Genomic DNA, 26,844 nt, shown 5'->3' with positions numbered 1-26,844 from the left:
GCAAGAGACTTAAAATGTATTTGTTATTGAATTATTTATTCAAGAGAATGGAGAACTGTATGATGCTCCTGAAATAAAACTCAGAAAGATGTGATGAATTGTTTTTTTAAATATGACTCATCTTACACATCATGTAGGGAGAGCAGGACACAACCTAATGCGTTTTGATTTTGGCTCAATTAATTAAAAAATAATTAGGTTAGATTAATATTTTTTTACACAAGCAACATACACACTGAAAGTGTCAGAAGTGCAAATGTTACAACTTACCCCATATGTGGGGTTAATTGTAACAGACAGAGGGGTTAGTTATTCACATAATTCAGTACAATTTTATTTGAATAGTTTGATATTGTTTGTGCATCTGTATAGACAGATATCCACACATCCATCCCTCCTCCAATCATCCTTCTATTATGGATCAATATCATGGATAGAGACATAGAAAGGGGCTTAACAGTTTTGCGAAAAATAATAATAAATAAAATTATAAAATATTGTAATTGCAATTAAATTGGATTTGTGTGTGGCAGCTGCATGTACAATTATTATTATTATTATTAATAATAACAGTCATAATAATACAAATGAGCTTAAAATAAAAATTTAAAGGGTTTATTGCATTAAAAACAGGCCATATTTTTATCATTTTTATCAAGTTATCATTCATAGTACACAAAATTTTGAACATTTTAAATTCCAACATTGTTTGTGAACGTCCAACAAAGTTAAATGTATACTCAAACCTGAAAAGTTGTGTGTCTCCCTGTTGTCATTTGATTATCATTGTACACTTGGCGGCTTAGTTGTAACACTGTGTTACAACCAACCCCGCTGTGTGTATTACATATTTTAACTCTAGCTAACAGTCGCTAGGAATTGTTGACATGTTTCAAAACGGTGCTATGTTTGATCCAACAAAACAGTGATTAAGGCAATATAAAGTTAGATTCAGAAACATATACACCTAACACAGAAACCGAAAAAAAATCTATGATGAAAAAATGTACTTGCATGGTGTCAAAACACTCTTTGTCCAGTATCTTAACGAAATATAATCAAAACTTTCCGCAAATTCGCGGGAGACCGTCTTCTGGCAGCGAGAGAAAAAGATCAGAAAGACATCCTGCTTGATCCTGACGAACTATGTAAAATGTCCGTGTTACATTTAACCCCGCGTTAGGTTGTGCCCCGCGCTCCCCTACAGTCTGTATAAGTGTATGATTGAACTTTTCCCCATAGTCTAGTGTTAAACACAAATCACAATACATTTCAATATCGAATCACAATATTGTAGAATCGCAGCGTATCGGCACCAAAGTATTGAATCTGGAGATAGACGCATTGTCCCAGCCCTATTGTGTGTGTGTGTGTGTGTAATGTATTTGTTAATATTTTAAAGAACTCTTAATATTGATGTAATTAATGTCCAATAAAGGCTGTATTAAAGCACTTAATGACATTCTCTGATTTTCAGTGACCTCATTTATTCACTCAGAGTCTTTATGGTAGAGATGATCTTACCACAGTGTCTCCAGTTTACATTGAGGATTCGCCAGTATATCAGAAAGCTGCTTCACTCCTGAGTCTCCTAGTTTATTCGCAGACAGATTCAGATGTCTCAGGTGTGAGGGGTTTGATCTCAGAGCTGAAGCCAGAGCAACACAACCTTCATCTGTGACTCCACAATCATACAACCTGTAGAGAACAATGACACACATTAAGCCTATATCCAGAGATAAACACAACACTTAAACTATAAATAACATAGGCAAGGAAAGTTTATTTATATAGCACATTTCATACACTATGGCAGTTCAAAGTGATTTACATAGAGAGGAAATAATCACAAAATAAATGCAAGGAAAATTCAAACAGTAATTCAAAAGCTTTACATAGAAAGGAATTATAATAATCACACTATAGCTATTAAAAAAATCATTATTTCTATGGAAAATCCCCATAAAACATGGAAACCCAACAATGTGTGTGAGTGTGTGCCTGTGTGTGTGTGATTAAGTATGTGTGAGTGTGGCGGCGTGGCGGGCGTGGTTCAGCGGTGTCTGCAGCGGGAGAGCGAGTGAGGAGCCGAGCGGGAAGTAAGTGGGTCAAGCTCAAACGATGAACACCTGTCTGTGATTTCAGTGATTGGCGGAGGAGAGCGCATTTAACCGGGCCAGGTGGACAGTGCTGTGAGAGAGATCCTGGAGCATGAGTGGCTGTGTGCGGAGCTGTGTACGAACAATCCGAATCGGTCCGTGACCGTGTCTGAGGAAGCTGTGAACGAGTTTGATGTCTGAGATGGAGAAAGCTGTATGCAGCGGGAAGAGTTTGATCTACAGTGTTTGATTGATTTTGTTTTTGATGTTAAGAGCGCTGAGGCGCCGTGGACTGAGTTATTGAATTAAAGCACACAAGCTCCAGTATTCGCCGACCCCTTGTCTTCTTCCATCACCCACACTGAACCAAGATTCACTTCATCACAGTGAGATTAAGTGTGAGTATGTGTGTGTTTACTGTATTTGTAAACATTTTAAAGAACGTGTGTGTTAGGACTGGGAAAAAAAATTGATTCACATAACTATCACAATTTTCTGGTTCACAATTTTAAAATATTTTTTGTATTTATTCCAGAATTGATATTGATTCAAATTAAATTACTTTATACCATGGTCTGGGTGAACACTCGATTCTGATTGGCTGCAGGGTGTCCGTTATAAAGTGATAGAGGACACCTAGTAAAGTAGTTCTGGTGAAACTGCCTGTTTACCATTTGAAATTAATAAATAAATGCGCTGCCTACAACAGCTGTGAGTAACCATAGCAACAGGCAGTCAAATGCTCTATCAAAACAAACATCTAACGTTAGATATTATAGCTTAATACAACAATGAGCGACTTTGTTATTTATTTTAACATTTATGGAGAATATGACAACTTTGACGACTGGTATGCTGCCGAAGAAAGAAAAAAAAATTAAATAAAACGGAGAAATGACACAAAGAGTTAACACCGGGAGAATTTAATCAAATAGAAGACGAAAAAGATGAGATCAACACTAAAAAAATACGAAATGGGCAGTAAATACACTCAGAGACTTTATTGTTCAAAAAGAAATGGACTCCAGCTTTGAAAATGACACCGCTGCTGCTCTGAATGAGACCCTGCGGGAGTTTTACGCAGCTGTCCAGACAACCAAGGCAGGAGGAGAGTACAGCGTTTCAAGCCTATAAGGAGCCTGAGAGCCGGTATCAATCGGCATATAATTATTATGTGTAATAAAAAAAAATAACTATGCCTACCTTTGTGTTTCATGAAAAAAATAAATAATTTTGAACCTGAAGGTGTAACGGTTACCAGCTGGAGTGCCCTCTTGAGCCACCAGAGGGCACTCCAGATAAGACTATGTTTCACACAAACCATATTTCCCAGAACTCACTGCCCGGACTCATCATCACTGATCACATTCACCTGTACCTCATTCACTGATTGCATTCACCTGTGTCTCATCCTGTTAGTGTGTCTATATATACCTTGTGTTCACGTTCAGTGTTGGCGAAGTCTTGTTTAAGTGTTAAACTGCATTTCTGAGCGTTTTCCGTGTTTGTTTTCTGGTTTTTGACGTTGGATTGTTCTTGGATTTTGATTACTGCTGCCTGCCCTGACCTCTGCCTGTTTCCCGGATTCCCACTGTGTATTCTCCATTGTCCTGTCTGCTAATTCTCGACCCTGCCTGTACGACTAATCTTAAATAAAGCTGCATTTGGATCTACATCTCCCAGTCTCGGAGCAGTTCGTAACAGAAGACTTCGCCACACCGAGATCCAGCAGCCATGCCAACAAGAAGCCCAGACGTCCAGATCTTGCGTCTCCGTCAGGAGAATCGGTCCGTCGAGGACTATGCTTCTGAGTTCATTGAACTGGCCCATTTCGCCTCAATGAGCACAGAGTGTTTAATGATCTTTTTCCGAGGAGGACTCTCTGAACCACTCAGTTCACTCATGCCCTTACACAATCGTCACGGGACATTAGAGGACTATATTAACCAGGCCCTTTTGCTAAGCGGTTCCTTGTTTACTGTGGGCGTTGTAGAGAAGGAGCTCCATGAACCCGTGGTATCTACTCAACCAGAGCTTCACGTTATGCCAGAGCTTCATGCCGAGCCCGCGCTCACCGTCAGCCCTGCCGAGCCCGCGCTCACCGTCAGCCCTGCCGAGCCCGCGCTCACCGTCAGCCCTGCCGAGCCTGCGCTCACCTTCCAGCCAGAGTCTCGTCCCGCCGAGACAGCCCTGCCAGAGTCTCGTTCCGCCGAGACAGCCCAGCCAGAGTCTCGTCCCGCCGAGACAGCCCAGCCAGAGTCTCATCCTGCCGAGACAGCCCAGCCAGAGTCTCGTCCCGCCGAGACAGCCCAGCCAGAGTCTCGTCCCGCCGAGACAGCCCAGCCAGAGTCTCGTCCCGCCGAGACAGCCCAGCCAGAGTCTCGTCCCGCCGAGACAGCCCAGCCAGAGTCTCGTCCCGCCGAGACAGCCCAGCCAGAGTCTCGTCCCGCCGAGACAGCCCAGCCAGAGTCTCGTCCCGCCGAGACAGCCCAGCCAGAGTCTCGTCCCGCCGAGACAGCCCAGCCAGAGTCTCGTCCTGCCGAGACAGCCCAGCCAGAGTCTCGTCCTGCCGAGACAGCCCAGCCAGAGTTCCATGTCAGCCCTGCCGAGACAGAGACGCTCCACGTCACTTCTGCCGAGCCAGAGACGCTCCACGTCACTTCTGCCGAGCCAGAGACGCTCCACTTCATTTCTGCCGAGCCAGAGACGCTCCACGTCACTTCTGCCGAGCCAGAGATGCTTCACGTCACTTCTGCCGAACCAGAGACGCTTCACGTCACTTCTGCCGAGCCAGAGACGCTTCACGTCACTTCTGCCGAGCCAGAGACGCTCCACTTCATTTCTGCCGAGCCAGAGACGCTCCACGTCACTTCTGCCGAGCCAGAGATGCTTCACGTCACTTCTGCCAAGCCAGTGTCTAAAGACAAGATGGCTGATTCAGAGACTGTTCAAATCACTTCTGCTGATCCAGATTCTGTTCACGTCACCGCCTTCGAGCCAGTGGCCGTTTCTCAATACCAAGTACGCAGACTTCGGACTTGCGTCCTTGGTAGTTCAGACTTGCAAGTTCGACTCCGGAGAACGAACTCCCGAGGATGTGAGGACGCAAGTCCGGTTCTTCTGCAAATGGAACAGAGCGTACTTGATCGCGTCACTCAGCACGCTCTACTCTATATTTTAGGCAACAATAAAACGAAATTTGCTACAACTCTGCATCTTTTCGTCAACAATAAGACGAAATATGTTATAAAACACCCCTCTGACTCTTGATTAACAAAAAACAACATAGCCTATAATGGCCTAATGGCCATGTGGTTCAGTCAACGCGATTCTCTTCACTGCATATTATAACAAAATGAACATGATCTTTTTGTTTTCATTTTAAAAATATGAAACATTGGATTTTTATTGACATTTATCAAACAGAGACAGGGTTATGTCATTTTATTTTATTGTTCATATAGTGAAGACAATATAAAAAAAATAGCCATGAAACCTTAAAAACTATTTTTTTTTTTTTTTGCGCCATGGAACAAATTATAGTTTAATGAGACCAAAGATAGACTTATACACAAGACGAGTTATACGTCAAGGTTTATCCACCAGACTAGAGAGATCAGAGCCGGCGGCAAACGTCAGAAGCACTAGCCGAGGATAAGCTGTTCCAGTCGGGGTTGATATCGCTGAGTGTCCGCTGAAGGCTTGGATGTCAGAACTCCGAAAACGTCAGATGCATTTTACAATATAGGCGCTATCTTTATAAATAAAGTACAGATTTGAGATTTAAACAACCACATTCTCGCCTGAAACACTCTTAAAATGACATTTCATGACTCAAGAACAGTAGTATTTTGATATTTCGCGGATTTTCTCCTCTCCCATTGACGCTTGCTGGTTGGTGCGAGGTGCATTCTGGGTTACCTGGCTATCTCAAGTCCACACAAGTCACCTCTCGATGCATCCTCGGTAAACGGGGCGGATCAAGAACACATCCGGGGATTTGAAGTGGACTTGGTTAGATGCGAACTTTGAATTGGAACAGTACTTCGGCAGCGACTGATGACGTTTCACAAGTCCACAAGAACACAAGTACAGACAAGTACGCATATTGAGAAACGGCCAGTGTCTCCGGACAAGATGGCCGCCTCCGAGCCAGTGTCTCCGGACAAGATGGCCGCCTCCGAGCCAGTGTCTCCGGACAAGATGGCTGCCTCCGAGCCAGTGTCTCCGGACAAGATGGCTGCCTCCGAGCCAGTGTCTCCGGACAAGATGGCTGCCTCCGAGCCAGTGTCTCCGGACAAGATGGCCTCCTCCGAGCCAGTGTCTCCGGACAAGATGGCCTCCTCCAAGCTAGTGTCTCCGGACAAGATGGCCGCCTCCAAGCTAGTGTCTCCGGACAAGATGGCCGATCCAGTGTCTCCGGACAAGATGGCCGATCCAGTGTCTCCGGACAAGATGGCCGATCCAGTGTCTCCGGACAAGATGGCCGATCCAGTGTCTCCGGACAAGATGGCCGATCCAGTGTCTCCGGACAAGATGGCCGATCCAGTGTCTGCTCCCGATCCAGTGTTTGTTTCTGTGTCTGTGTCTGTCCTTGTGACCATTTCTGTTGTAGTGTCTGTTCCTGAGCCGGTGCCTGGTCCTGAGAGGGCATCACCGCCGTGGCCGCCCGAGGGGTCTTTGCCACCGTGGCTGCCCGAGGGGTCTTCGCCGCTGTGGCCGCCCGAGGGGTCTTCGTCTCTGTGCCTGCTCGAGGGGTCCTTGCCGCCGTGGCCTCCCGAGGGGTCTTCGCCAGCGTGGCCGCCCGAGGGGTCTCCGCCGCCTTGGCCTCCCTTACAACCTGCTCCGCCCTGGCCGCCTGCACAGCCTGCTCTGACCTGGTCGCCTCCACAGCCAGCTCCGCCGCAGTCTCCAGGTCCTCTTCCGCTCCACGGGCCTGGCCCTCCATCCCGCCCCAGGTCCGCCTCCGTTCCACCTCCCTCCTGGACATTTTGAGGAGCGTCTGGAATCCGCTCCTTAAAGGGGGGGCTATGTAACGGTTACCAGCTGGAGTGCCCTCTTGAGCCACCAGAGGGCACTCCAGATAAGACTATGTTTCACACAAACTATATTTCCCAGAACTCACTGCCCGGACTCATCATCGCTGATCACATTCACCTGTACCTCATTCACTGATTGCATTCACCTGTGTCTCATCCTGTTAGTGTGTCTATATATACCTTGTGTTCACGTTCAGTGTTGGCGAAGTCTTGTTTAAGTGTTACACTGCATTTCTGAGCGTTTTCCGTGTTTGTCTTCTGGTTTTTGACGTTGGATTGTTCTTGGATTTTGATTACTGCTGCCTGCCCTGACCTCTGCCTGTTTCCCGGATTCCCACTGTGTATTCTCCATTGTCCTGTCTGCTAATTCTCGACCCTGCCTGTACGACTAATCTTAAATAAAGCTGCATTTGGATCTACATCTCCCAGTCTCGGAGCAGTTCGTAACAGAAGGGTTCTACAAGCTGAGCGGACTATAAATATCTCCGGTTGATAAACCGTCAGGCAAGTTATTATTTGTAAAAACTAGATTTAGCCTAATTAAAATAGAAACTAATGTTTCATGTTTTATTTGGCAAGTGACCATGGTAGAAGCGGGTTAATGCCCTCGGAGGTGTCCATTGTCAGGTTTTAATGGACTTCGGCGGACTGGGAGGCAACAGTCCTCCGCTGCGCGTCAGCCGGTTCACGCCTCGCCGTCGTCCATTAAAACCTGACAATGGACACCTCTTTGGGCATCAACCCTTACTTATTTTTGTCGTTGCTTACAGACGAGGTTGACAGAAGTTCGCGACTCTTGCTCCAACAGAGGATTAACTTTTCATTATCTATCTGTGTTGCCGCTGCTGCTGACCCAGAGGGAGTTTATTAAACAGCTTCACAAAAGATCTTTTAAACAGGGCCGGATTAAGAGTTCAGAGGCCCCTGGGCACAATGTCTTGTAGGCCCTATATTACATGATCAATGGTGTTTTAGGATGCCAAACAATTATTATAATAATGTAATAATGATTTATATAATTATTACTATGACGTAAAATCCATATAGCCTATAAATGTACTATATGAAGGAAAATGAATATTTTAAAGTATATTTTAGTCTAAATTACACTAATATAGGCAAATTAAAATACTTTTGTCCTTATTTCTTCACTTGCAAGAAATAAACTCTTGAACTTGTATTTAGGAGAAAACACCAGATGACCATGATGATCGCATCAGCAAAGTGCACACTTTTCTTTAATTCACCCAGCACTGATGCCTATTCTTAAAGTCTTGTGCTGTTTTATAACGGCAAAAAGCCATATCATGGTTTCGATATTAGTTCATTGGCAAAACATAACGCTAAAGACCTTTATGTTCGGTTATACATTTTACATCTTCTCATATGTGTTGGGAAAAGGGAGAAGAGACTTCGGCAAAAGGCGGATTCAAACTTGGGTCGAGCGCATCAAAAGTTGATTCACGCGCTTTGCGTAAAAGTTTAAAGCTCAAATATAAACACTGATGTCTACGGTAGCGATCACAATAGAGTAAATAGAGCTTTTAATAGAAACTTGGCCCTTAAAACAACACATTTATCAATTACATTGTTTCTCCACTCTGTGTCGACAAGTGACTTAAAAATGTATTTGTTATTGAATTATTTATTCAAGAGAATGTAGAACTGTATGATGCTCCTGAAATAAAACTCAGAAAGATGTGATGAATTGTTTTTGTAAATATGACTCATCTTACACATCATGTACAGTCTGTATAAGTGTATGATTGAACTTTTCCCCATAGTCTAGTGTTAAAAACAAAATCACAATACATTTCAATATCGAATTGCAATATTGTAGAATCGCAACGTATCAGCACCAAAGTATCGAATCTGGAGATAGATGCATTGTCCCAGCCCTAGTAGTGTAATGTAGACAGACACTAAGGTTTGAATTTTTCTTTGTTTAATTTGCACCCTGAATATGGGTTGGAGCTTTTAATTTTGAACTCTCAAAGCTGCACCAGACTGCTGAATTTAACCTTTAAAGAACACAAAAGTTTCTTACAGGGGAGCATGCCCCCCAACCTCCCTAGAGAAACAGAGGTCCACTTCTGACACTGGGTAGTTGCGCCCCTGAGTAACTCAGTAGTCTATGTATTTGAATAATGTTTAAATGTAGTCATAATTGTGAATTTAATTATGTAGCTAATTTTCATTATGTAGGTAATTTTCATTTTCTCACGAGTGCCGTCAGGGTTACTCTCTGGCCCTGTCCGAAATGGCACACTCCGAACTTGTGGACTTCCTCAGAGTCCACACTTCGGTGACGTCATGCAGTGCAGACCTATAGGGCCCTTAGCGCGAGTCCGCGAGGGTGCATTGAGAGGTATTTTTGGGACAGACTCGATCGTCACGCCGGAAACAGGAACTCACGCCTGTGAAAGCCTTATCCCTCTCCATACGGAGCTGAATAAACTTAAAGATAATCGCATCAGTCCCTTTATTAGAAATATATAATAATTGTTTTTTAATGATATAAACAAATATCATTAAAAAAATTCCAGTCATCGAAAACAGGATTTATTTTATTTTCCCAAATCTTATCCATGTGAACTAAACAGCCTGCTTTTACAGTTCTATAATTGTATATAATATATAATTTATAATGTTTAAGTAAGAACTGTTGTAATGTTTTAGCAGTGATGCTTGTTCTCAGTGTTACTTACAGAGCGTGTCTAGTTGCTGTAACCACAGGCATCAGCTTCTGAAGAACTTCATCTCCTGTGTTTTGTCGGACACTAATAGAAAATAAAAAATAAACAATTAATAACGCTAACAATAATAATTCATATCATAAGTAAATAATACATTATACCTTTTTTAATGAAACACAGCTTTATAAAGGACGTGTGTTAAAGTTGTTTAGTATCTATAACTGTAGAAGTCTCGTATTCAGCAACACAGATTTATTTAGTCTTTTTCTTGTCAATGTCGTTTGTCAAGGTCTATTAGTCTACATTTACACTACAACACTATTCGACATATCAGATTTTGTCCTGTCAAATGTGTATATTTTCATGAATCAAGAAGTATTTTGTGTTAAACAAGTTGTTTTTGAAATGAGAAGTAATAATGATAAAGTCACATTAGCTGGGGAAGCAGCACTGGCGCGCACTCAAACACACACACACACACGCGCACACACACACACACTCGCACACACACACACACACACACACCTCATTCATCCACGTCTCGTTCCTCCCTCACCGCCACTATCATAGGAGCGCGTGCACACGAGATGCTGATCGCACACCTCATTCATCTTCGTCTTGTTCACACACACACACACACACACACACACACACGAGATGCTGATCGCACATGGACATTCACCCGTTACTCCTCTCTCCCTTCCAGATCCATTTCCTGGTCATTTCATACACTTACACTGCACTGTCTCATCGTTTTGTCCCTGTGTTTCTTCTTTGTGTATGTCTATGTGTGTGTGTGTGTGTGTGTGTGTGTGTGTGAGTGTCTGTGTGTGTGTGTGTGTGTAGTACTCTTCCAGCGGACAGTAGAACTGAACGCCATCAAGGACATTCACTGTTTTATCAAGTTTACTTTGGCCGTCTGTCACGGCCGGCTCACAAGCCGCGACAAAGAAGGGAATGACACGTAAGATTTAATGAAAAAGGAATAACATTTATTAAAGTAAAAATAAGAACAAGACAATAACAAAAGCAACAAAATAATGGCACGAGGGGAGAGCGCGCCCGTCACGACTGAAGGGAGCGCTTTTATTTGCCGGCATCAGCTCTTAACACAGGTGAACACCATCAGTCCATCATGACGTCACTCACTCCAACTCCGACCTACAAATCAAATGAAAAGAACAACCAAAACGACATAATATGACCCAGACTGGGGTCGTAACACCCCCACCCATAAAAAAAGTGGACATTTATGAACACAGTCACCCGATACTTCCCAAAACTGGAAAGACCCACCACTCTGTATTACTCTCCAATATCCTCAGCAACCACGGGCCCTGTGGAAGCAATTTAAGACAGACAAGTAGAGCAAAACATAGTTAGTCAAACAGTTAAAAGGAACAAGGAGCTCTGGACAATGCGTCAGCTACCACATTGTCAGTACCCCTGATGTGTCGGATGTCCAGCGCATATGACTGCAAGAAAAGGCACCAACGAGTCAGCCGTTGATTTGGGCACCGCAAAGAATGTAAATAGACAAGTGGATTGTGGTCCGTATACACAACCAATGGGTCTGACACGGATCCCACATACACTTCAAAGTGTTTCAAAGCCCAAATTAAAGCTAGTGCTTCCTTTTCAACGACCGAATAATTCAACTGATAAGAATTAAACTTTTTTGAAAAGTAGCTAACTGGACAATAAATTCCTTCCTCTCCAGCCTGCAACAACACTGCTCCAGCACCCACATTGCTAGCATCCACACATACCTGAAAAGAACGATCAAAACGAGGTGCTGCCAACACAGGAGAAGACGTAAGAAGTGATTTAGCTGCCTCAAAAGCTTCCTGACAGGTAGATGTCCAAACAAAAGGTACTTTAGCTTTCAACAAATCAGTGAGGGGGGCTACCACGGTAGAAAAATTCCTGCAAAATCCCCGATAGTAGCCTACTAACCCCAAAAACCGCATCAACTCCTTCTTAGTAGTAGGAGAAGGAAAACGATCAATGGCCTCAACCTTGGCCCGAACTGGTCGCACACATCCCTGTCCAACTACCTTACCCAAGTAAGTCACCGTCCCCTTGGCAAACTCGCACTTCGCCAGATTGACGGTCAGGCCAGCCTCTTCAAAACGAGAGAACAGGGCTATGATATGCTTCAAGTGCTGCTCCCATGAATCACTGAAAACTATTACATCGTCCAGATAGACGGCCACTCCCTCTAACCCAGACACAACCCGATTCATCAACCGCTGAAAGGTTGCAGGCGCATTTCTAAGGCCAAAACTCAAAACATTATAAGAGAATAACCCCTCTGATGTAATAAAAGTGGAAATCTCTTGAGCTCTTTTGGTCAGTGGAACTTGCCAATAGCCTTTAAGCAGGTCGAACTTGCTTACAAATTTCGCCGAGCCAACCCGGTCAACACAATCCTCAATACGAGGCAGTGGAAAGGAGTCTGGTTTTGTTACTCTATTTATTTTTCGGTAGTCGGTGCAAAACCGATAAGTACCATCAGGTTTATTGACAAGCAAGCAGGGAGATGCCCAACTAGAGAATGAAGGTCGTGCAATATCATGATCCAGCATATATTTAACTTCAGCATTAAAATGCAAGAGTTTATTTGGAGACACCCGATAAAAATTCTGGCGAATAGGTTTCGAATCCCCAACATCAATATCGTGCTCCAACCAATGTGTGCGCGAAGGTACATCACCAAATAAGGAAACATGATGATTAATAAGATCAATCAAATCACTAGACTTATCCTCAGGCAAATGGGCCAGCACTTTACACACATTTTTAAGAGTATCTGAATTTTTTAAACGTCCCAATAGCACGGTATCATCTGGAAAAGAAACTCCCTCATCCATTTCCTCCCCCACAAGTGAAATTCTCTCAACTACTAATGCAGGTTTCACCTCATCGACCAACATCTTGTGAGAACGTGAATAATAGGGCTTCAACAAATTAACATGGCACAACTGGGTGGACTTTCGTCTCTCTGGAGTGGCAATCAGATAGTTTAAGTCAGTAACTTGTTTTTCTACCACATAGGGACCTGTAAACTGAGCTTGAAAAGGAGAGCCCTCAACAGGCAAAAGCGCCAAAACCTGATCGCCAGGCATGAACTTCCGTTCCTCAGTTCGTCGATCAAAAATAGTCTTCATACGCTTTTGCGAACACTGCAATTGTTCCTTTGCCACCTTACCTGCTTCATATAATCTACGCTTAAAGTCATTCACATAACTTATCAAGTTTTTTGGTGGTGCACTTTCAACCCACTGGTCTCTGAGTACAGCCAGCGGACCCCGAACTGTGTGCCCAAACACCAAATCATTGGGACTAAACCCAGTACTCTCCTGACATACCTCACGAGCTGATAACATCAACCACGGCAATCCTTGTTCCCAATCACCTTCCATCTCTGTACAATGTGAACGCAATAAAGACTTCAGCGTTTGATGGAACCGCTCCAAAGCCCCCTGGCTTTGAGCATGATAAGCACTAGCCTTATTGTGCTTAATGTGCAGCATTTTCAAGATCTGAGAAAACAAGTGAGAAGTGAAGTTAGAACCTTGATCACTTTGTACAATCTTCGGTATGCCAAAAATGGAAATGAACTGAGTCAAAGCCTTGACCACTGACTTAGCAGTTATTGTACGAAGAGGATATGCTGCAGGGTAGCGCGTAGAGGCACACATCACCGTGAGCAAATAAATGCAACCCGACTTTGATCTAGGTAGTGGGCCTACCAATCAATAATTAGGTGCTCAAACGGCGGACTGACCGCAGGAATAGGATACAATGGAGCAGGTTTGATCTTCTGATTTGGTTTACCTGTTAATTGACAAGTATGACATGTCTTTATATACTGGGACACATCCTTCTTCAATTTTGGCCAAAAGAAATTTTGAAGGATTCTGTGATAGGTCTTTTTTACCCCTAAGTGACCCGCAAGTTTATCATGGGAGATCTGTAAAACCAGTGAACGATACTTCTCTGGAACTACCACCTGCATGACAGGATCTCCAGCAAAATCTCTACCATGAGGAATCCATTTTCTCACCAATATGCCATCCTTCAAAAAATACCCATGAGCAACATTTCTAATGTCATCAGAAGACATCACATTCTCAAACAGTTGATGGAGAGAAGAATCAAGTTGCTGTTCCTGGAGCAACTCAGAAGGAGAAACAGAAAAGTCATCAGGCAAGGAGAATGGTTTTACTACAGCAGAATCAAGAGTTACCCTTGGCTGTGCAGAGGTCATGGAACGAGTTACTGCACATGCAGTAAACACTTCCGGATAATTCTTGTGACTCTCGTCAGGACCTGGAAGAGGAACAGATAAAACCACAGGAGGTGAAAATGCATCAGGCCATACCCTTCCCCCTGCCAAATTATTTCCCATGATTATATCCACCCCATCCACAGGCAGTGACGGACGTACTCCAATCACCACTTCACCACTCACAAGCTCAGATGACAACATTACTCTGTGTAAAGGAACAGACACCACATCCAACCCAATTCCACGGACAAGAATACTAGTACCAGTGTCACTCGAAAATGAAAATGGCAACACATCCTTCAATATAAAAGATTCTGAAGCTCCCGTATCTCTCAATATTGTTACTGGAATTTTTTTCTCTGTACCAACCATCGACACATGTCCATAGGTGATAAAAGGCGCATAATCACCATCTTCTAAAAGGTTAGCTCGTTTGTGAAATCCTTCACACACTGATTCAACAGGACTCAAGACTGGTGCCACAAGAGCAGCTGGTTTAACGCGAGGAAATTTTCCCCCTTTACTCTTGGCTTTAAGCACAGGACACTCACTTTTCCAGTGGCCTTTACCATGGCAGTAATTACAGATAAGAGATGAATTTCTAGACATACGATCTCCTTTATCTTCAAAAAATTCATCCCTTCTCTGAAACTCAAAACTCTTGTGTGTTAACACATAATCATCAGCTAATTCAGCAGCTTTAGCAGCTGTGTCTGCTTTCTGCTCATTTATATAAGTCGCAATTCGAGCAGGTACAGAATTCTTAAACTGTTCTAGCACGATTAAGTCAGTCAACTCCTCAAATGTGGTTACCTCAGATGCCATACACCAGCGATTAAATGCAGCACTGAGCTCTCTAGCAAACTCAACATGAGCAACATTAACACCTCTGGACAATGTTCTAAATTTTTGTCTGTACGCTTCTGGTACTAACTCGTACGATTTCAAAACTGCTGCTTTAACGAGGTCATAATCGTTACAGTCTGAGACTGGAAGAGAGGAATACACTTCCTGAGCCCTACCAGTAAACACGCACTGTAAGAGCAGTGTACGTTCCTTACTGGGCCAACCTCTCGCGTCCGCAATTCGTTCAAACAAGGTAAAAAATGTATCCGGATCTCGCTCACAAAACTTAGGCATCAAACGCAAATTTCCCGCAACGTCAAATAGTCTAGAAGCTCCCTGAAAATCATCTTCTGAACCATCTCCATTTCGGTCTTCTCTCATAATATCCAAACGGTATTTCTGCAGCTGTAAATCTGTCTGTTTAGTTTTATTCCTCTCACGCTCCATTTCAAGCTGTAACAGCAATAACCTTTCCTGTTGTTCAAAAGTTAACGAGCCAACGGGTGGTTTAGTTTGACTAGTAGCTGTATCAGCCATTTCAATCAATATAGCTTGTTCTATCAATTTTGTTTTAACTGTTTCTCTAATTGTACTCTCTTTTAATCTTTTATCTACAAGCTCGATTTCATAATGATCCGCAATGCTAAACAACTGATCTTTTGAAAACGACTCAAGTAATGCTACAGAGGGAGAATTAATAAAATCTTCTACAAGGGTAGACATTACTTTACCATTAATAATGTGATTCACAAACCTCACGTGGTAAGAATAAAACGTTCCCCTTCCCTATCTATAGGAAAAAACAACTAACTAACTCACCCCTAATCTTCGTGTGGTTACTGGCGAGGGGTATTTTAAGCACCAACTACCGCTGGTACAAGAAAAGCAACCAGCACGCTGGCGACTATCTCATACCACGGACATGCTCCCGAGACAACTGCTCTACTCACGGTCACCACACAAAAATAAAAAAAATTACATTACCCACTTGTTCCAAAAGGGACCAAGCAGCTACACCTAACCAAGGGAACTTCAACAATATTCTCACCACAAAAAGATTAGTAAAATCACTTACCTCTTAGAGACAGCACAGAACAGCTAACTGATACAGCAACACATGTCCTCAAAACAAATAAATCCAACGCGCATTTCCCTTCAAACGACGATTGCGACCTCCCAAACATAAGCGTTCAAACAAACATTCTTCCGGTTTTTTACGTTCAGTTAATGAACGTGCCAAGTTCATTACAAAATAACCGAACGCAACAAAAACGCTTTCCAAATCAGGTCGACAAATAACAGGAAATTTCAAAGGTTTTACAAACAAGCGGACGAGCCCCCATTTGTCACGGCCGGCTCACAAGCCGCGACAAAGAAGGGAATGACACGTAAGATTTAATGAAAAAGGAATAACATTTATTAAAGTAAAAATAAGAACAAGACAATAACAAAAGCAACAAAATAATGGCACGAGGGGAGAGCGCGCCCGTCACGACTGAAGGGAGCGCTTTTATTTGCCGGCATCAGCTCTTAACACAGGTGAACACCATCAGTCCATCATGACGTCACTCACTCCAACTCCGACCTACAAATCAAATGAAAAGAACAACCAAAACGACATAATATGACCCAGACTGGGGTCGTAACACCGTCCGCGTGACGTCATTATCATCATCATCAGGAGGATCCGCGGACGTCCACTTGCTGTTACTATTAAAACTTCATTTTGGAAAAATATTTCTATTAACTTGCTGTTTTATTACTGCAATCCAGTGAATGACAGCCGCCTGTGTCTCCCAGTGTCTTACATTAACACAAAATGATCTGAATTAAAGACACAAAATGAAGTCTGTCTTCAAAAGATCCTTCAAACTGAGACGGCCTTCAGAGGCGCTTGATGACGTGGCAGTCGAGATATGCAGCCTTACTAGGACACAGCCACGGTTTGAGAAACACCCGCAAATTATGGACAATATCCCAGAAATCAGTCTGAGCCCGTGATTTAAACACCTCTGATCTCTGAGTTTCTCTTTCTTCATAATGTTTTCTTCGTAATGATTGCACTCAGTGTTACTTACCGATCAGTTCTGTCTCCAATTAAGCTCTTCAGGTCAAACCTCTTCAGTGTCTCCTCTGAGGACAACAACACAAACACTAAAGCTGACCACTGAGACGAGGAGAGTTTCACATCACGTAATCCTCTATATGAGCTCGCACGAGGTTGAGCTTCGTTGACTAGAGAAAGATCACCCAGTTCATTCAGACAGTGAAACAGATTGATGTATTTCTCTGGAGAGGGATTCTCACTGATCTTCTCTTTAATATAGTCAACTGTTTCCTCATTGTTGTGAGAGCTGTTTGCTGTCTGTGTCTTTAGTTCTTGTAAGAGACTCTGATTAGACTCCACTGACAGACCCAGAAGGAAACGAAGGAAAAGGTCCAGATGCCCATTTCTACTGTGTAAAGCCTCATCCACAGCTCTCTGATGGAGATCAGATAGGGACACTTTGCCTCCATTAGTTGGTTTGGTAATCTGGTCAAACACATTGATGTTATTGTTGATAAAGGAGAGATGCACATATAGAGCTGCTAGATGTTCCTGAATGCTCAGATGAACAAAGCAGAAGACTTTCCCCAGACACAAGCCCAACTCCTCTCTGAAGATCTGAGTGCACAATCCTGAGTAAACTGATGCTTCTGCCACATCAATGCCACACTCGCTCAGGTCTTCCTCATAGAAGATCAGGTTGCCTTTCACAAGCTGCCGATACGCCAGTTCCCCCAGTTTGACGATCATGTCTTCATCTTTCACTTTCTTCTCATAGTCCTTCTCATGTTTGATGTTGGTCTGAATGAGCAGGAAGTGTGTGTACATTTGAGTGAGAGTCTTGGGAATCTCTCGTCTCTCTGCTTCACTGCACATCTCCTCTAGAACAGTGGCTGAGATCCAGCAGAACACTGGGATGTGGCACATAATAAAGAGGCTCCTTGAGGACTTTAGGTGTGAGATGATCCTGTGGGCCAGACTCTGATCACTGATCCTCTTTCTGAAGTATTCCTGCTTCTGTGTGTCACTGAAGCCTCGTACCTCTGTCACTCGATGGACACACTCAGAGGGGACGAGATCCGCTGCTGCTGGTCTGGAGGTGATCCAGATGAGAGACGAGGGAAGCAGATTCCCCACAATGAGGTTCGTCAGCAACTCGTCCACTGAGGCGGATTCAGTCACATCACACAACCTCACATCGCTCTGAAAATCCAGAGACAGACGACACTCATCCAGACCATCAAAGATGAACAGCACTTTATACTCATCACTGGATATGGCCATTTCTCTGCTTTCAGGGAAGAAGCGATGAAGAAGATCTGAAAGACTGAGTGTTTTGTCCTTCATCAAGTTGAGCTCTCTGAAAGCCAGTGGAAATATGAGCTGGACGTCCTGATTCTCTTTCCCTTCAGCCCAGTCCAGGATGAGCTTCTGCACAGAGACTGTTTTTCCAATGCCAGCGACTCCCTTTGTCAGCACAGTTCTGATGGGTTTGTCTTGTCCAGGTAAAGGTCTAAAGATGTCACTGCATTTGATCGGTGTGTCCTCTGTTTCTGCTCTCCTGGACTGTGTCTCAATCTGTCTCACCTCATGCTCATTATTGATCTCTCCACGTCCACTCTCTGTGATGTAGAGCTCTGTGTAGATCTCATTCAGGAGTGTTGGCTTTCCCTGCTTTGATATTCCCTCACACACACACTCAAACTTCTGTCTCAGATTTGATCTCAGTGTGTTGAGGACTTCAGCAGCTTTAGAGTCATGGCTGGAAGATTACAATAACACATTATTACACAAGTCAGAGAAGTAAATAACCATAAATTACAAAATTGATGATTATCTGTATTATGGGACACATCAATAGGTTTCTGAAATATTTCCATCATTAATCATGTGTTTGAGTGATAGAGATGATATACCCTAGATCAGACTGTGTTTCTCCACTCTTAAACACTTGTGGTTTCTCCATAGAGGCGTCACTCTTCACAGACACACAGCTGGACTCTGGGTTTGAGCTCTTCTGCTGGACTGAACTGGTTTCAAAACTAAGTAAAATAAAAAACATGCAGACTTATAAATGTTGTGCACTTTTACTGGAATCTTCTGTCTTAGGAAAGACCAGGGAGTGTTGTAACACTTTTGCTTTAACACCTGTATCTCAGTGGGGTTTTGCAGATGTTTTGTCTTGATGTGAAACAATTGTAGATTTCAACAAACCAAACAAATACACTTTCTGAACCAGCAGTTAGAAAAATCTGCTCAATTTTCCACCTACTACATATGATATAAAGGTGGAAAACATCTCAGCATACATTTACTTAATGTAACAGACTGATGGACTGATAAATATTGCTAGTAATTGTAACTTGTTTTTTTTTTAGAAATGATAGGGGAGAGCGGGCACAAACTAACACTTTTAGATTTTATTTTATTTTTCGGTTTGTGCAAATCCAGTTGGGGTTCAGAGTATTTATTTTTTCTCATTAATTTACACACACCTAGTACACTTATGTGGTTTTATTTCATTAATTCAGTGTATACTTTTTCTTTATTTTCACTAAAAGAATGAAAGTGGAACGTGACAACATGCTCCATAGGTGAGGCACATCGTAACATGATCTCTCAGATTTGTCTATATGATAGATTAAAATGTTAATCTATCATATAGACATGTCAAATCCAAAAAAAATATACTAAAATATTTTGTCAATAAAATACAATTATTAACTTTTTAATATAAAATAATGGATGCTGTATATTAATAATAATTTCATCAAATATAAAATACTATAAGCACAACATAGAAGTGATATACCTGAGATTAGGCCGTTTGTCTCCACTTTTAAACTTTAGTGGTTCATTCATAGACCAGTCACTCTTCACAGACACACAGCTGGACTCTGGGTTTGAGCTCTTCTGCTGGACTGAACTGGAACAGAGAACAGATGCACTTTAATCCTCTACATTACTGTGTTCATTCTTTATGGGAGGAACCATTTTAAAATGTAAACATTTATCTTTCATTATTTTTTTCCATATTAGTTTTAAAATTTAGTTTTAGTTTTAGTTGGAAGTACCTGCGTCCTGGAGAGAAATCTCCATCTCTGGATGCTTGTGAATTACCCATGATGAAGATCAGGAGAATCTGATGAGTTTGATCTCCTCCACTGACTCTGATGAACAAACATTCACACACAATATTAAATGATTAAATTAAACAACCTTCATAATTTAGCTGAACATATCTGGAGTGTGTGAGTAGGATCATGTGACTTCACACATATGCTGTTAAAGGGTTAGTTCACCCAAAAATGAAAATTCTGTTAGTATTTACTCACCTCCATGTTCTTCAACCCCCGTAAGACCTTCGCTCATCTTCGGAACACAAATTAAGATATTTTTGATGAAATCTGAGAGCTGGATCACTCCTGTATACTAGTCCATAGGCTTCTTGAGGGATTGAAACTTGCTGGCCTCGAAAAGTTATTTAAGACATCGTTAAAATAATAGTAAAAGTGACTACAGTGGCTCAATTTTAACTTCATCAAGCAACGAGAATACTTTTTGTTCGCAAAAACAAACAAAAATAACGACTTTATTTCAACTATTCACTTCCTTCTCTATGGGCCTGTAGTCAGTTAACGTAGTGTGATTGCGTAAAGCTACGTCACACGTAGGCTCACTATTGGCCGATGCTGGTCATGTGTGTGATGCGTGTGACGTACAATAACAGAAGCTTACGCTATTAAACTAGTAACCTGACTCGCGCAGAGAAAGAAGTAAATGAATAGTTGAAATAAAGTCGTTATTTTTGTTGTTTTTTGCATACAAAAAGTGTTCTCGTCATTTGATAAACTTAAGATTGAGCCCCTGTAGTCACTTGGACTATTTTAACGATGTCTTTAATGACTTTTCGAGGCCAGCAAGTTTCAATCCCTCAAGAAGCCTATGGACTAGTATGCAGGAGTGATCCAGCTCTCAGATTTCATCAAAAATATCTTAATTTGTGTCCCGAAGATGAATGAAGGTCTTACTGGGTTGAACAATATGAGGGTGAGTAAATACTGACAGAATTTTCAATTTTGGTTGAACTAACCCTTTAAACTCCTGAAAAATCAGGAACATCCCCAAACACAAAAGAAACATTGACGTGAAAGAAACCCTTTATTAAAAATTCATATAAAACAATCACTTAAAATGTCCTCTAGAGATTAATATTAATATGAGGAAGTCAAACACATGAACACACCTTGATCAAACTTTCCTTTATGGAACAAAAATATATTGCAGTATGTTGGAATATACCATGTGATATATTAGGCAATATATATATATATATATATATATATATATATATGATTTAATATTTATATTGTCCAATTTATTGCAATATAGTCCATATATTTATATATATTGATACATATATTGCAATCAAGACCAAAATAGTCACTATATTTTTTACATATAGTTTGTCTTTTTAAAGTTTGGCTTTATATGCTTTAATATACTGCAATATATGTGCTAGACACACACACACACACACACACACACATATATATATATATATATATATATATGAAATTATATGAAAAAATATATAAATAAAATTTATGTATAGATATGTGTTCCATATGTTGTGGAATATATTTTAAATATATTTAAAATTGTATGGAAATATATGAATAAAATATATGTATAGATATGTCTTCAATACATTGTGGAATATATTTTAAATATACATATAATTATATGGAAATATATAAATAAAATATATGTATAGATATATGTTCCATATGTTGTGGAATGTATACCTATATTTACAATAGTAGCCTATGGAAATATATAAATTAAATTATTTGTATACATAATATGTGTTCAATATATTGTGTGTGACGATCTGCGGCTGGAGTGCCCACTTGTGCCTCTGGTGTTTGATTATCTTGTTGACTGCACATGTCTTAAGCCTGAGTGGCCTTTTGTCCTTTGCTGAGTTTTGTAAGTGTCATACTGCATGCTGATCGTTTTCCTAGTTCCTAGTTTCTTGTTTCTTAGTGTCAGTTTCACAGTTCCTGGACTCCCTGCCTGTATCTGGTTTTCCCGTTTGCCTTATCCCTGCATGGTATGTTTGCTGATCTGGACTGCTAACCTGGTTTTGACTTCTGCCTGTTCTCTCGTACCTGTTCCTGGATCTTCCTCTCAATAAAGCCTGCATTTGGATCACCTCTGTCCCTGACTGTTCCATGTGCAGTTCCATGACATTGTGGAATATATTTTAAATATATGTATAATTGTGGAAATATATAAATACAATATAGAAGACAATATATTGCAGACAATCTAAGAGATTTGTATATACACTATACCGGTCAAAAGTCTTAGATCAGTAAGATTTTTTTTATGTTTTTAAATGAAGTCTCTTCTGCTCACCAAGGCTGCTTTATTTGATGAAAAAAAAATGACAAACAGTAATATTGTGAAATATTATGACAATTTAAAATGACTATTTTAAAAGAAGAAAAGACTATTAAAAATGTCTATTTTAATATATTTTAAAATGTAATTTGAAAGCTGAATTTTCAACAACACTACTGTTGCTGATTACACATCAGTTTTCAGTGTCACATGATCCTTCAGAAATCATTCTAATATGCTGATTTTATGCTCAAAAAACATCAATTATTATTTTCAATGTTGAAAACAGTCGTGTACCATTTCCCCCCCCAAATTCTATGATGAATAGAAAGTTCAAAAGAACAGCATTTATTTAAAATATAATATTTTCTAACATTATACATGTCTTTACTGTAACGTTTGATCAATTTAACTCATCCTTGATGAAAAAAAATAAATTCTTACTGACCCCAAACTTTTGAATGGTAGTGATTAATGTTACAAAAGCTTTCCATTTCAGATCAATTCTGTTCTTTTGAACTTTCTATTCATCAAAGAATCCTGAAATAAAAATGTAAAAAACTGTTTTCAACATGGATAATAATCAGAAATGTTTCTTGAGCATCATATTATAATAATTTTTTGTAGGACCATGTGACATTGAAGACTGGAGTAATGATGCTGTAAATTACACTTCACTATATCTTCACATAGAAAACCACTGTTTTAAATTGTAATAATATTTCACAATATTACAATATTTTTTTGTTGTTGTTGTTGTTGTTGTATTTTTTATCAAATAATTGCAGCCTTGGTGAGCAGAAGAGACTTCTTTTAAAAACATAAAAAATATTACCGATCTAAAACTTTTAAAACTTATATATATACATACATGGGCTATATATGATATGACATGCATGGCATAGCTATTTAGCTCAATTAAAATATCTTTAATAATTTACAAATAATTACTTCAACTGCATTACACTAATATGTTTTATTGAAACATATGCTTTTCCACAGTTCCCTAAGGTCCTTGAAAGTTTATTTATTCCTTATTATTTGTGCATTTTGTTTACAGATATTTTATTTATATTTCATAACAGCACTGCTGAAATATATTCCACAATATATGGAACACTTATCTATACACATATTTTATTTATATATTTCCATATAATTTCATATATATATATATATATATATATTGAAATGTATTCTACCATATATTGAACATACATGGGACATGATATCTTTACATATATAACCAATACATTATCCCATACAAATTGTAATACATTATGGTGGATATTAATAAATATGAAATTGCATATTTTCAGATATAAAATAATTACATATATTATATATTCATTTACCATTTGTATATTTTGCCATATATTACAATATATTTAATATTGTATAATATATGCATCATCAATATATTACTCCATGTATTTCCAATATATAATATATTGGAAAATGAAAATGAAAATAATATATTACAATATATTACAATATATTTCAAGTAACATATTGGTAAATATATTTTTCTTTCATAAGGGTATCCCCCCACCAAAAAATAAAAAATAAATAAAAAGGATATATTTATATAAGCCTATTCTTTTTTTTAAAGAACTGCTTTGAAATTACTATTACATGTTTTCTCCTTCACGGCAGAGCCTGAGAATCACTTTCAGTTTAGCTGAAGTTTGTGTTCAGAAAAGAGAATGCAGTCTAACAGGTTTTAGTGGGTTCAGCAGCACAGTACATGCGTGACTCGCCATTGACATAAACAGAGAGAAGTAGATCCGGCTACAATGTTCTTCCGCAAGATACAGCAGTTTGTTAGTTAACCGCTAGAGAGCCAAACGTTACAATAGTAATACCTTTAAATTAAAATATATTTATTTGTTTTACGAAGATAAACGAAACGAATGTCTTACAGTTTTTTGAGGGGGTAAATTAACACTTTAAACCAGTTAACTTTCCTGAAGCACTTTTAAGAGCTTTCCTGCATGATGACTTCATGGAGTAGATAATAGCCGCGTTTCCACTGCCGGGCCAGGGCCGGGCCATGCTAGTGCGTGCCAGGGCCAGTCGCGTTTTCACTGTCACTTCCGGGGCTTGATCGGGGCTTCCTCAGGGCCAACGGCCAGGATTTCTGGCCCGTCGAATACCTTGGGCCAGAGGGGGCCAGCTCGGGCTAGAGGCGTGCTCAAGGTAAAAGGCGGAGTTTATCGGTGTTATGGAACGTTATGATCTGAAGCAAGATGCACATAGGGGTGTCACTGATTAACCGTTTAAAATTGCAAAACATTTTAATTTGAACTGTAGGCCTATGCCAAATGCTGCGCAAAAATATATAGGCTACATATCGACGAATTTCAGATATTTGTTTGATTTTTTTTGCCCCTTAAACATTTAAAATATTTGACAAATTAATATGAAAAAAAGATATATTTTACTGGTTTTCTGAGGCCAAATTAGAACCTGGAAATGATATTTTCCCTGCAGTGCTGAATGAGAAGAGCCGTTACCACAGCCTACAGAAAGGGGATTTATAGGTGATTTATAGGCTATAATAAATGTGTTTGATAATAAAATAATATAAAATAACGAGGCATTAATTGTTTATTAATAAACTATTGTTTTCTAAATGATTTTCGGCTAAAAACATATCTCCATCTCCGGATGCACATGTAGAGAGAAATTAATTAGCTATAAATACATAGTCAGAAGATATTGCTTTCGATTCGAATTTGTTCGTTTTAAATTAGACATTTAAAGCTTTAATCTACAAAGGATATAACCCCTGTAGACTAAAGCTTTAAATGTCCAATTTAAAACGAACAAATTCGAATGCGGCTGTTTCAGGTCTCACGCTTCAGTTCACGGAGTTAATGAAGCGCGCCTTGATTAATTGTTAAAGCACAACGTTTTCTTGTTATTGTGAGTTTACGCAAATAAATGTATTTGCGAATAATGTATTATTATTTTCTGTATGACCAGAAATGAAAGAGTATTTTAAGTTGTTTCCACTGAAAGAAATGCAATGAAACTGCAAGTGTTCACATGGGCGTCTCGCAGCCATCAGTGCGTGCTCCACACACACTGGATATGCGCTGATACGCATCAAAAATATTGTGTTTATTTGTGCTCTGTTCCTTTTTTGGATAAAGGCGTCTTCTACATATGCAGCCTAATAAAATGTTACAATAATGATGATGATGGTTATTATTATTATTATTATTATTTGCAGACACGGAGTTTTTGTGAAATGGACGTTTTGCTTATTTTCAATTGGCAATTTCAGTTTGAAGGGTGATGGAAATGCGGCTTTAACTGCTCCGTACTTGCTGCGTTTATTTCTATAAATTAATTTAGTTTCAAATGGGGTCCAATCAGTTATTAAAGGTGTTAAAAATTACCTCTGTATCTCGAGGTTGCGGCGCGCACACTATGCACCGAGTATTAACCGATGGGCCTCGGTTGAAGGTTCATGAATAACTTGAAAACGTGCCCGCAGCCCTACTTGTTATATCGCGCAAAAAATCGCTGCTTGAAATGGAGAATCGCCTGTACTGGTCTCGGGACACTATTGCAGCCACTAAGGCAGGTGAGTTAATATACATGCTATCTTTCTAATTTACAAAATAAATTAATTCATAATACCCGCTGAAATGGGTTGGGTTTTATGACGTTTGATCCAGAAAGGCGTGTTAGGGGTGGGGTCTGGTGCAGCGCTGTGGGGCTACTGGCCCGGCAGTGGAAACGCAAGCCCGGTGCTTGAGGCCCGAGGCCACTAGCTCGGCTCGGCTCGCTGTTAGCTCTGGCCCAGCCCTAGCCCGGCAGTGGAAACGCGGCTAATGTCGTTGAACGTTTGATCAAGACTTTGAAAACCCCGCAAGATAGTTTTTTTTTTTTTTGCTCTTTTTGTTTGTTTCTTCATATAATTTATTTTTATTTTTGATACACTGCATTACACTGACGAAGTCAAGTGTAAATGGATTTTATTGTCCGTATTAGTATGTCCATTATTATTTTTCATTCACATTTTAACACGGATATTTTATCTTCTCAAAATCCCAACATTGAACAGACAGTTAACAAATCGTAAACACTCACAGAGAATAATGTCAAGTCTATGCTAAATATATCATGTAATAATCTATAAGAAAAATCATATTTAATTTCACTCATTCTCTTCACCTTGAAAGCAAATATGATCCATGTGTCCTAGTGCACTGAATTATTTCATGAAAGCACTTACTGTCTTGACGTTTGTTCTCCGTTAATATATCATGTTTTCTCCTTCACGACACAGCCTGAAAAACACTTCCAGTTGAACTGAACTTTGTGTTCAGGAAAGAGTGTGTAGTCGAACAGGTTTTTCTGGATTCGGTATGACCGACTCTGACTGGAGAAAGAGAATAAA

At 40.4% G+C, this 26,844-nt stretch overlaps 3 protein-coding genes across 3 annotated transcripts in view; all 3 read right to left on the bottom strand.

The window, feature by feature from the left end:
* LOC120464435 (protein NLRC3) overlaps nt 1–26,844 on the bottom strand; it is a 263,102-nt gene that overhangs the window by 101,792 nt on the left and 134,466 nt on the right. The window lies entirely within an intron of this gene.
* LOC148997245 (protein NLRC3-like) lies at nt 1,521–18,791 on the bottom strand (the record flags this gene model as incomplete). Its single annotated transcript, XM_089132923.1, has 3 exons — nt 1,521–1,698; nt 9,847–9,918; nt 17,053–18,791. Coding segments are annotated over 3 exons (1,989 nt in total), but the record flags the coding sequence as incomplete, so codon positions are not given.
* Nucleotides 18,904–26,804, bottom strand: LOC120488313 (uncharacterized). Its single transcript, XM_089132917.1, has 4 exons — nt 26,680–26,804; nt 20,096–20,191; nt 19,834–19,947; nt 18,904–19,063 (listed from the first exon to the last, which is right to left on the bottom strand). Exons 2-4 carry the CDS (start codon nt 20,143–20,145, stop codon nt 18,904–18,906), a joined length of 324 nt encoding a protein of 107 aa, XP_088989043.1. The 5' UTR covers nt 20,146–20,191; nt 26,680–26,804.

The sequence above is a fragment of the Pimephales promelas genome, chromosome 2, assembly GCF_988280905.1.
Source record: "Pimephales promelas chromosome 2, fPimPro1.hap1.1, whole genome shotgun sequence".
NCBI classification, from domain to species: domain Eukaryota; kingdom Metazoa; phylum Chordata; class Actinopteri; order Cypriniformes; family Leuciscidae; genus Pimephales; species Pimephales promelas.
The sequence above is the reverse complement of the archived record's forward strand: the minus strand, read 5'-3'. Positions and strand labels throughout refer to the sequence as shown.

Coding starts and splice junctions, on each gene's coding strand:
- LOC120488313 (XM_089132917.1), bottom strand. CDS start 20,145: ATGGGTAATTCACAAGCATCCAGAGATGGAGATTTCTCTCCAGGACGC. Junction 19,948..20,095: donor GATTTCTCTCCAGGACGCAG/GTACTTCCAACT, acceptor TCTCTGTTCCAG/TTCAGTCCAGCAGAAGAGCT. Junction 19,064..19,833: donor GACAAACGGCCTAATCTCAG/GTATATCACTTC, acceptor TATTTTACTTAG/TTTTGAAACCAGTTCAGTCC.